At 34.0% G+C, this 12,505-nt stretch overlaps 1 protein-coding gene and 1 long non-coding RNA gene across 2 annotated transcripts in view; both read left to right on the top strand.

The window, feature by feature from the left end:
* The window catches only part of LOC113230023 (peptidylglycine alpha-hydroxylating monooxygenase), a 33,268-nt gene extending 29,995 nt beyond the window's left edge, over positions 1–3,273 (top strand). Inside the window, exons 5-6 of the mRNA XM_026463752.1 lie at positions 419–479; positions 937–3,273. Coding sequence (XP_026319537.1) covers positions 419–479; positions 937–1,105 — 230 coding nt within the window. The 3' untranslated portion in view covers positions 1,106–3,273. The remainder of the gene's footprint in view (positions 1–418; positions 480–936) is intronic.
* A 926-nt stretch (positions 3,274–4,199) lies between these two features.
* LOC113230193 lies at positions 4,200–10,619 on the top strand. The gene is made up of 2 exons (XR_003310472.1): positions 4,200–9,581; positions 9,782–10,619. It is a non-coding gene; the product is annotated as an uncharacterized LOC113230193 (long non-coding RNA).
* The last annotated feature ends 1,886 nt before the right edge of the window (positions 10,620–12,505 follow it).

Genomic DNA, 12,505 nt, shown 5'->3' with positions numbered 1-12,505 from the left:
GCGAAAAACATGACGCGTCGCGACGCTTCGACTCTGCGCCAATGTGAGTTGAGCCTAATGAGAATATTATATATAATAAACAATACTTCCTTAACTGTAACAAATGTATTTAACGGCTTATTTATAACGCATTGACAGTAATAACGAATATTAACCATTTGCAATTCATATGATAAACATCTTTTAAAGAGTGTATTTAGAAAATTTTACACTTAGTTTTTAGTCGCAGTACAGCTCCTTATGAAAGAGTTCGTTCAGGGAAGTACTGCCGCCTTACTTATTTCTGCAGTAATCTGAGCATCGGATACATGTTATTATTGTTATAGTTTTATTGGTTCTCCATACAAACTTTCGTCGCCAATTACACCCTCTTTACTGTTTATTTTTGTGACAAAAATAGCCTATGGTTTTCTCGTAGGTTCCGTATATCTTTATACCAAAAATCATCAATATTTGTTCAGCTGTTTAAGCGTGACAACGTAACAGATAGAATTTCTTTCACATTTATAACATTAGTATGGATCATAGTTTCCCAAAGTGGTCCTTACCTCGCGCTAGTGGGTGCAGAAGAGTCCTAGGAAGGCGGTAGGGGTCCTCGGAAGCAATTGGGTGGCGCTGATGCAGTCCAGGAGGTGCTACCGCATTTGAAAAAACTACACTAGAATTGACTATATAAACTAACTATAAATAATTTTTTTTTCTTGTGATTTTTGTGTTTAGTTAAATATAAAATACGTATTTTCAATTATTTTTTGTGGTGGTGGGCGTTGATTTTTTTTATCTTACCTAACTGGGCGGTGAACTAAAAAGTTTGGGAACCTGTGGTATAGATTATTGTTTATACTATACATAGTACCCCTTGACATTTTTTTTAATTATGATATTGTGACATTGTTAATAAATATGAAATAAATGATTCTGTTCTATATTTTACAGACCCACAAACAAAGATGAGATGTGCAACTTCTACCTTATGTACTGGGTGGAGAATGACACTCCTCTCGAACAAAAGTACTGCTTCTCCGTTGGACCTCCTTACTACGATTGGTCGGTTGCCCCTGAAGCCTTCAACACTATTCCGGACAGGGAAGCTAGCATTCTGTAAGATGTTAGTACGGTTCTAGGGCTACTGTTGTGACGTTCACTAGAGGACGTTAACAAAAAAAGATGATTTTTATCAACAAAATTTATAATGAAATGAATACACCCAACAATAAGTTTCAGTGGTGCGTCATATTGTATGTAAGACTAGAGTTTTTGTAAAAACATTGTAGTTTATCACAATGCCGTCAACGTTTTTCATTGTATTTCATGAAACTACAAATGGTTAATTTCTTAACGTTAATAGATTATTTAGTTTAAATAAAAAACTATTATATAGAATTATGTACGTCACATCCGGAATGTATATAAAAACACAAACACCTTTTTTTGTTAGTATTGTCCGCTGTCGGCACTGAATAACTGCTAAAATATGGAAAGCATCCTTTTACGCACGGCCTAACTGAAACACCCGAGTCAACATGTGGTCGCCATTTTGACTCGATAAACTATACCTCTAACGCCCTCTAGTGACGTGTACGTATATTAGCCCTATTACAAAAAATATTCAAGGTTATTTGTTAAATATTAAAAACAAGTTTACATTGAATTGGTATCTAAACAAATTTAATTTAAGTTTTTTTCTACCCTACGTTAGCTATTTAATGCATTGCTATATGCAGAAAAAGTAATGTGCGAGTTTTAAAAGATTGTAGAGGAGAAGTTGTTTGTAAGGTAAACAATTCTTAATATATCTTATATTTTACAAATAACCTTGTACATTAAAGGTTTTCTTAATGAGAAACTAAGCTATGTTAGCCTCTCATAAAAAAACATCAACGCATGTGTCACTTTATGAATTTCTACAAAGAGGTTTGCTAATGATTTTATGGCCATCCAGTAAACCTCAATTATAATATCTATATCAAGTTCTTAAACGGCTGTAAACAGTTATTTAAGAGTATATCTGTAATTTAAATATATAATCGGCTATCTAAGATAATTAGGCACCGTCTTTATTTCCTTGATATTAGATTCAATCGTGCTTAGTTGTGTTAGGTTAAAATTAGCGCACACTGTCGCACAGCACGCATCTATTAGCAGTGCGGAAGGTCGGCAGTTTTTTCGACTAGCAATGTGAACACTTTACTATCCGTACTTAATTTCGAATTTATCTCATAATAAGTATTTTTCAACAATTCATGACCATTGAGAGATCTGTGTAAAATTCCATCAGGATCTGGAATCGAATTGTATTTATTTTTATTCCTATTAGTTATTTAAGTTTATGCAATTGTTTTATGACTTCTGTCTTGATTTTAAATGAAATGGGTAAATATCCAGTATAGATTTAATCTACCGAAATTTATTGAGCTATTTTAGTAGATTAGGTAATTAGATTATGAAAAGAAATTATTTAGGATTAAGCTACAATTATCAGTACGCTTGAAAAACGCTTTCGTACTGATTCGCTATGAAAACGCCTTTAAAAATCTAATTCCATTGGTACTACAAACTTTTGCCGTCAATTGTCGCAAAAATAACGACTGCATTCGAGGAAATAAATCAAAATTAGTAATGTAGTTTTAAGAATAGAGTCCAACTCTTTCAGAATGGGAGTGATTCTGAAGCGTGCTGTCTAATTTAGCACAACCTTTATTTTAGTTGCTTTTAGGCATTCCCATTTATTAGTTTTAGTATCGGAATTGTGGTTGGAAAAAAAGATCTGAAATTATTAAAAAGTATAAGTTTAACATTCCTTTTAGGTCCATAGTAGTGTGTTTTATTTAGGAAATTAATATTTGACTACCAAATTGGTTCCGTACATAAATATAGTGGGCCAATGAACTTAAAAAATAAATCATTGTGTGGTATTTTTTATAAAGAAAGAAGTTAAGCGGGCCATTAACTGAACGTCTAGTAGATTTTTTAAGTTTAGGCCTACTAAAGGGTAATAGCACACCGCGCTGCACAAAAGAAGAACTCCATTAAAATTCACACGATTTGTTTCGTTTTTTTGTTAGCATTGCGCGAGTTTCAGAGGTAGATGTTTATTGCAACGATTTTCTTTAGGCGATTCTTTGCTTGCAATGGACACTGCCATCGTTTTCGAGTACGGAACCGGTACTTGTTTATATTATTATTGGGTAAGTATGAGAGTTTTACAAGGAGATTTAGTACAACTGGAGGTTTTAGGTTTTATTAAAAACTCAATTTGAAGCTTCCTTAAATCAACAGTACCACCAAATTAAAAAAAATAATAATTCTATCATTTGTTTAAAAATAAGTACTGAACTTTGCATACTATTTTTAAGGTCCGGTCTTTCGGGGTTATTCGTTTACAGAAACAGTCGAATATAATAATTTTTGAGAAAAATCTATATTCCGGAACAACGTCCCTTAAAATCGAGGTTCATGTATTCAACAAATACGGGTACGACGTTCTGACACGGACAATTCAAATACAGAACATAATTGTGTAACCTTAGGTGTATGTAATATGCAGAATTCGGTATAGGCAGAGTTTAGAAGTAATACACATAGTGAATAGCTCATTCTGATATCCCGGAATGATTGTATGGTAAATGATTATCACTAATATGAGGTTTCTTACCACGGTATGACTTCTTTTTATTTTCCGGATATTTCGGAGCGGTTGCACCCTCCATGGTCACGGGTTGACTGGACGGCGGCAGAAGACAGCTTTAAGAGCAGACATATCTGTCTACCCTCTTGCGCTATCGACTATTACCTTCATTGCGATTTGTTGTAGCGTTACCATTGTCACTCACTATTTTCACACAAACCACACTCACTGTATCCACACGCGAAACTGAACTCGAGGTGTTTTTGTTTTTATTACTGCACGCACTAAGGACCGGATTCCATGCACTGGACAGTTTAAAACCATCATCACGGTTAAATGTTTTGTACTTCGTGATTTTGTTTTTAATGTGTAACTGGAAGATACTTTATTTCTGTAGTGTATTTAGAAGGAAAGTTTTATAATGGTAATTTAAAAAAAAATTGTTTTAAACATTCCAGGAAATCAGAGGGAGATATTATCCACTCTATGCGTATAACTTGAAGTTTATTTAAACATACTCTAACTATTCCAATCATTGCTAATATGTTACCTTAAACTTTTATTTAAAGCCGGGTACGAGGAAATTTTTTATTTGAAAAATAATACAATAGGTTAATAATATATTCGTCAACTTCCGTAAAACTCGACTAGTTCCGAAGCGAGTATTTAAGAAATGCTACTGTATAAGCGATATCATATAAAATACGAATATCGCTTCTGCACCTAGAGATGAAATGATTCCCGTGACATTTCGGACAGTAATTTCTCTTATTCGGAACTGACACGAATCGAATTTACTACGCAAACGCTCTTAGTACCATTTATATCACAAGTTGGTGGTTCAGAAATAACACAGATGTACTAACTCTCGTTGTGAATACACTTATACGTTTAAGTCAGTGCAATTAAGGATTTCAAATCAATTACAATTATTATGCTTATTGCATGAATTGTTATAATTTTGAAACCACTATCATTAAGACTAGTTAAATGTTAATTATAAGATAATATATTTTTTGAATTTTATCGTCATAATAAGTGAAATTGTGTGTATGGTAGTGTAGTGTTCCTTCATACACCTCTAGTCAATATGAGACAAAAAATTATGCTATACACGGTTATTTTTAAAATACTAAAAACCTCGCAGGACTATAGTACTAACATCATAAACAATCACTTTAGTTCCGTGACTTTTGATAATGGAATTAAACGGAAACGGTGATAACTCTGTGCAAAACGCAGGAGCGCGTGGGGATCGCAGGGGCGGATGTTTGCACATTTCAACTTATCACGCGGGTCTTGCGTGATAATGAGGGTAACACTCGGTCCATATGAATTTTATTGTAAGAAGGTAGAAAGAACAAAGTAAGGAAAACCTGTAACAAAAAACAATGCTATAAAAACGCAGGTAATACTATAAAACACTCCCTAACTTAAATTACTTACGGATATGCTTATGGATGAATATAAAGTAGACACTTACCTCAAAAGGGCCTGTATTCCTATGTATTGCTGCTTTACAAGCAGTTAGGTTTACATGATTGAAGGACACGTCTTTTCTCTTCGAGAATTTTATGAGTTACGACGGAATGAAGCGAAGTAAGAATGAGAAGAAAAAGAATTGGAGAACGATTCAAATTTTCAAAAGTAAGTGGCCAGGAACCAGAGAAAAGGGTGATAAAAAGGCGGGATGTCGATGAAGCGTGACACACAAGAGAACGTGTCGGGCGCGTGGCGGGTCGGGAACTCGGCGGGTGTAATTCCGTGTATTTATATGGACGACAACACACGACGTATGGGCGCGAGACGGGCACAGGTCGGGTCCTCCGCCCGACCCGACACGCGCCCGATTCACACCCGCTGTAAGTGTGTTTCACGCTTGAAAGAGGCCGCATCGTTACAAACTTACTATACTACTGGCAAGTACAGATCTAAAAAGTGTCAGATAGTTATAACAAAAGCTTAACAGTTTATATTAAGGTGGTGGCGCCAGTATACGACAAACACCACTGTTCGACATATTTTTTTCAGTTCATTTCTAATAAGATTTAGGACAACATTTTCTATCATACTAACACGTTTCTTACTTATAAGTGTTAATTACTGGGTGTTAATTACTGATGAGTGTTAATTATTGGAGAATTAGAGATATTCTAGTTTAGGTTTCTTTTTAGTAATAATAGCTTTTTTATGAAACTTACTACAACATAATCTTTTTGAGGATTATATCTGTCAAGTAAACTAATCACTATTGACATATATGTTAAAAACAAAAAAGTTATTTCAAATTTAAAGACAAACTTCCCTTAAAATATCTGTCGTTGGTATCATTACTCTATTATGTTTTGTAAAAAATCATGGAACAGAAGTTATTGTCTATGATGTTAGTAATATAGTTTTGAGAAGTTATTAGTATTTTACAAATTATATTGTATATAATATTCCTTTATACCCAGTATGTTCTGTTAACAGTACATAATATTCAAGGCGTTAATAGTACATAATGACAGCTTAGAAATAAAAACAGATGGGGCTGCGTCAGTGGGTGCCGACCTTAATTAACGTAAAACATTTACGTTGATCGGTTTCTGTTCAAATTTCTATTCACGGTACCCATAAGCATATATTTCTCTTTAATATTAAAAATACTTCACGTCAAACGTTCATATATTTAATATATTTGCTAAATCGCAAGTTGTATACTGCCCTCCTTACAATAACTAACGTAATCGAAATTTTTAACGAAATGAGTTATGAACATAATATCTGGGGTCACTGAAACCTCCTCTTCTAGAACCTCCTCTGATCGTCCGATTAAATTTACTTTCAGTATTAATGTTTTGTAAAATCGGCGTAGGTAATTGAGATTTTTTTACTAGCAAAAAAGTTTAGGAGTCAATATCTCGAAAGTTGACAGAAGGATAGAAGTATAGAAGTTGACATGTTACAAAATAACTATAGTTTCATTATGTCTAGCCAAACAATAGGCATACAAACATTTTGAATTATACATTTACTTACATGCGGTTCAACAGACCAAACTAGGTGTAACATCTTTTTTTATAATATCACATGGGTATGCATACACGGATTGCATAAATGAGTCATAAATTTAAACAAGGTGATAATTATTTTGGTAAATTTCTATGATAATAATTGTCAAATGTAACTAGATGTCAGATATGCAAATCGTTGGTTTTCTTGTACAGTGGCTATCTCAAAAACACCAAATCCTTCAAGAAGATGTTTTAAAAATTAGCAGACGCGCTTCTGACACGCCAAGCCGACGAATCGTACGAGCCCAAAATTTTGAAGTGGTTATTTTAACCACTTCACAATTTTTTCTAAATACAGCTGTGCAATAAGTCGAAATTTATGTATTTTGTTTTAAGCCACTATTCTTGTAGCGAAATGTCAAAAAATAGACAATAAAGTTTGAAGAGTTTTATAGTTTTAAAATTGGGACGCTGTATAGTATATCTTATAAGTTGTTTAATTGCTTTTTAAATAGCATAAGGTTTTTTCAGACCTTACTTATTTCGGTCAATTGTTGGCGCCATTAAAAATATACTTACTTTTTATTATTTATTCATAGAACATTGGCTACAGAGCTATAAGCTTACATTGTAATATTTAATTAAGAAATTCAAAACTAAAGCAATATTCGTGTAAAAACTACAAAAGCCCGCCACTTCGGAAAGCCCATTACTTTCACAAAAATACTTACGTTACGAAAGATATCGGTCAACTTCAACGTTTCACGATATACCGCCGGCCGCGCGCCCCAACACAGCCTCACACGAATTATATAAATAGCCAAAAATATTATCAAACAATAGCTCGACCTAACCTGAATCCATAATTTACTAGATATCTTAGATATGTATATATTTTCAAAGTAAATTTGTGTAAAAAGAAATATATATTTCTAACAATTTTACTGTATATATTATGTACATTATCAATTAAAATATCAGACTGTCTCATAATTTCAATATAGAATGAAAGCATTGTCCAGAAGTTACACATTCCATCGCTGGTTGCAGATCTCAATGTACTTAAATTTTGTATCATATGTTATTCGTCATCTGTGTATGTTTGAAAATTGAAAACTTAGCATTGGGCTGCTCTTAGTCGATAATTTCGATCTCCTAGAAAGTCCGGTCTCCTAGAAAGTAAAATTATTAATACAAAGATCGAGCACAGAAAATTTTCTTCGATTTGACTCGAATCAAAGGGCAAGACACTAAGTTGAGTTCAGTCAGATAGAAGGAATTTTCTTCTTTCGGTGTTTGTGTCAAGAATAATAATAACAAACTAGTGGAGTATTTTCACAAAAATATCTGTACATGGAGAAGTAAAGGGCCTTTAGTCCACATTTTGGCGTTTAGATATTTTTACACACATTGCTTAAGGATACAAAAATCACGCAATGGTAAAAGACATTAAGTCCTTTCGTCATTTGTTTTTTATTAAACATATTTTATTTGACCTTAAGAGCCTGTGCACACAGCGTATTTTTACGCGCCGCAAATGCGCGTCATCTGCGCGTATACGCGCGCCGCAGACGTACTGTAGTCGCGTGTATGTATCGCGCGTTTTGATAAAAGATAGTTCTAATTTTACTTTTGTTTGTTCATTTCAGTTACTTTTTTTTTAAAATGAAGCAACTATATGAAATTGTAAGTGTAAACTCCAGTGGAGTATATAAGCTTCTTGCTTGCAACGCGTTGTTTGCGCGCGTTCACGGCGCCGTGTGCATAGACTCTAAGATTGATTTTAAATGCCTAATGTTTCTACATTAGGCCTCATTCAGTTTAAAACACTCTGCAGTAAAAATTACTGTTTGGCACTTAAGATTCTTTACCTCTCACCTACAGATATATGAAAATTATGGAAGTAAAACATCACGATATTCAATAAATAAATACTCCACTCTTATGCCATTGACATATTATTTCATCTGCGTAAGGGAAGGGCATGGAATACTTCCGGCGTCTGTGTTTCCCGAAAGCTACAATTTAGGGATATTAAAGAGCGATTAGGCATATATTTAACAAACGCGTAACACCGTTGGCCACAACGTCGCTTGACATCAGGTGGACTTGTGGCCATGAATTCGTCTATTTTACATTTTAGTAGCAGCTCTTTGTATAGTTCGTTCAGGGAAGTACTGCTACCTTACCTACAGCTGTAATGCTCACATTATCGCGTTTTGGTTTTGAAGGCAAGGGCACTGGTGAAACTACAGTATGACGGACTCAGTGACTGTGTCTTTGCGATTTAAAGCTATAGTCTACACAAAATCTCATGGAATTTCATTAGTTAGTGACAAAAATGAGCTCGAACTGTTTCTACGGTTACTTGAATTATTGTAAAAAATATTGTATTTTCTTTACAAATATAACTACTTACATGAAACGAACATTCCTCGTGCATTTTAGAGATTATTTATTACGTTTTATCTTTTGATGCCAATGAGTAGTCGCACATTCACATAGTAATAATCAATGTATAGAAATATATAGGTAGTTTAACTACGTATTTGTCTATAATTTTCATAATGTAACTAAAATAAATAAAAAAACATTGACAGCTAAACGTATTACTCCAAACAAATATACTGTAGAAATGTATACAGTCAAAATAACTATACTAACGACAATGGCTTTGAAAATCGGACTTGAGCTGTAAATAAATATGATGTAAGAGAATATTTTCTATAAATAATATATTGTTATTATATATTGTTTAAACGTGTACCTATTCAGAAGCTTTAGCGTTTAATTTTCATTCACAAAAGTTTTCGTATGCCCTTTTTTCGTCCATTTAAGGCTGTGTTCTTGTATTTCCTCAATCAGCCATTAAGTGTATTTTCAAACTATGCGTACAGTTGTCGCATCGACGTTATATTCGCGTCTAAGTGTATGCACTGCGCATTCTAAGTTCTTATGTTCATTCTGAATTATTGTTTTATTGTCAGGAAGACCATTTGCTAATAGTGACACGTTTTAGAAAATAACAAAATTATGAGTGAAGATACTATGCAATATCAGATTGTTAACCTGTCACGCTTCCTAGAGACACGGTATCTATATCATAATCGTCAGAAACATTTTTGTATCTCTAAGACGATGACGAGATGCGTAACAGGTTAATATAGGTACAATTAAATATGTACAATTCTAAAACCTACGGTAAGTCTTCAACAACATTTAATGTGTAGTCAAATACCACACGACCATGATTGTCGCATGTGTTTCACATGGTCCTATTATTTATGAACGTCACGGCGTTTACTACTTCTAGAAATTTTTGATTGTCTATTTTCTTTAGTGTTATTCTTTGTTTTATGCTACATATCGCAGAAATATGGCGAAATTTCCAGAAATATTAGAACAACATCACAGAACACTTGCTCTACGGTCGAGCGAAGCATAAAACGCTTCGTATATAGCTGGGAAAATTAAAAAAAATTAAGTCGTAAATTGAAAAATATCTCAGTGCACACCATTAGAAAAATTATACCTAGAATAAGTATTGTGTGAAACACAACATAAACACCCTTATACATTTTACAAAAATGTATTTATAAATAAGTGCATAGGTGCCAAAATAGACCAATGTTTGTGAGATGTTTTATGTCGCAATTTTGTATTTGTTTTAGTTTACATACTACCGGTTTTGGTTAATTACCAAAAATCTATCCCATTAATCCTAAGGCTAGCTAATACTGACATTTTTAACTTAATTTCACAATAAAGGGTGTTTTTATATTGTCTTTTATTGCTTAAGACAAAATCAAATGCTTTACGCTGCTTTTAATTTGATTAAGTAATTAAATTAAAATATTTTTCTTATTGAATATGAAAAAGTATTTTAATTTAATCGAAAACTACATACATTTTTCCAGAGGATAGGGAACTTTTTAACTAGCTTAAAGATTTTATTCAAGGACAGAACTTACCGCTCTCCCCTCAATTAAAATGCCGGACGCTGGAGCGGTAGCGGCAGTCTAACTTTTCTAGTTAGTGTGGAACATGAACGAATACACTCAAATGTAATCGGTGCAGTGTTAGGGTTGTCTTTTAGTGTAACTTGAGTCCCACTAATTAAATTAAATTTAATATATATAATAATTCAATAAATAACCGCTGCTCTTTTAGTGTGACTTGAGTCGCACTAAAAGAGCAGCGGTCAGAGAGGCACTTTTGGTGCAAAATATTGCTTAGCATTTTGATTCTTATCTTCTAAAGAAAAAGGGTTCAAATTGACTTGAAATTATAGAATTTATAGAGCGGCACCGTGCTAGCGTCCTCCGGCCGCTGCCCTCTGCTCTTTCAGTGTGACTTGATCCTTAATGCACCTTAAGAATGTAGCCCGTACCGTACTTGCGCCTGCACCCGGTATTTTCATTGAGTCAGAGACCCTAGCATATTTTTCATACGTTTCCAGAGATCCTACACTAAGTTATATAAAAATGAGATGTTAATCATTTTACGGAACATGTATCGATTAATACATAACAAATGTTATTACATGACAATTAAACTGGTCGATTTTGTTCGCTACCTATGTACAAAAATTATATTTAATATAAGAACTATCAGTCAAATATAACGTCTTATATATGTACCATATCGATGAGGCTAAAAGCGTAGTATATTTATGTAATATCTATATTCTTACCCCTTTAGGGTTGGACCACACTTGTCGGCACGCTACATCGTTGCGTACATACTAAGCGTGTATTTTATATGGTATATTATTGATTACCAGATGGAGAGATATTCCCCACAACCTGATTTCTCACTGACGTTTAGGGCGTCATGCAGAATAAATTTCTCGCTGTTGAGTCTCGTTGTGAGGCAAAGTCCCAACAATTTTCTGATTGCTTTTGCATTGAATTTAAGTGGCCTTTTTAAAATTTTGGATAGAGCAAATTCAGAGCGTTCCATATTTGGTATAAATTTTGTTTTGTTTAGGAACTGTATTGTATTAACCTTATTCTAAGGTTTCTTTCTTTACTAACATACAATTTATTTTTTTTGGTCCAAAATAAAAGTGTTATTAGTGTAAAAGCAATTTTGAAGCGTGCAAACTGGTGGGGTTCGACCTTTACATCTTTTTGCATCTACGACCAATTTGTATTATTTTTTTGCTTACCGTGCCTAAATACCTAATCGTTTACTTTACTTCTTTCTCGTTGCGCATTCGATACGTGATTTTTGATCGTTCGTGTGCCCGAGTCATTATTTATTTTTAAGTACGGTAATTATTTTCGGACTATATTTCACTGTACTACTTATTTAATAAAATATTTTATTTAATAATTTGTTAAGCTATTATTACAAAATTATACTGAATCGCACTTGCTATTATACAAGAAAATGTAATTATCGTTAAGTAATTAGAGGTGTTTATGTGACAAAATGAAAAATAAATATACCCTATACTATTTTGAACGTTTTTATCATTTCAATTCTTATCTAATTCCTCGTACGTTCAATATTCACTTGTTATACATTATTTTGTACAAATAGCACAGTAAGGCCCACTGACGGGATGGCTCGGCTGTGGGCCTTACTGTTAGAGGATCCTTCAGCATCAATGATAGTAATTATGCCGCGGCATCCCCCGGTACGGCGCAGTGTCCCCAAGTACGACGCGGCATCTTTAAACATACCTACGCGTCCTTAGGCATGCCGAAGCATCCATCCGAATCATCCCAAAGGCTGTCAAAGCATCCCCAAGGCTATCGAAGCATCCCCAAGGCTACCGAAGCATCCCCAAGGCTACCGAAGCATCCCCAAGGCTACCGAAGCATCCCCAAGGCTGCAGAGACATTCTGGAGATTGCCGACGGCAACGGTACATA

The sequence above is a fragment of the Hyposmocoma kahamanoa genome, unplaced genomic scaffold (genome assembly GCF_003589595.1).
Source record: "Hyposmocoma kahamanoa isolate Upper Pololo Valley unplaced genomic scaffold, ASM358959v1 63, whole genome shotgun sequence".
NCBI classification, from domain to species: Eukaryota; Metazoa; Arthropoda; class Insecta; order Lepidoptera; family Cosmopterigidae; genus Hyposmocoma; species Hyposmocoma kahamanoa.
The sequence above is the reverse complement of the archived record's forward strand: the minus strand, read 5'-3'. Positions and strand labels throughout refer to the sequence as shown.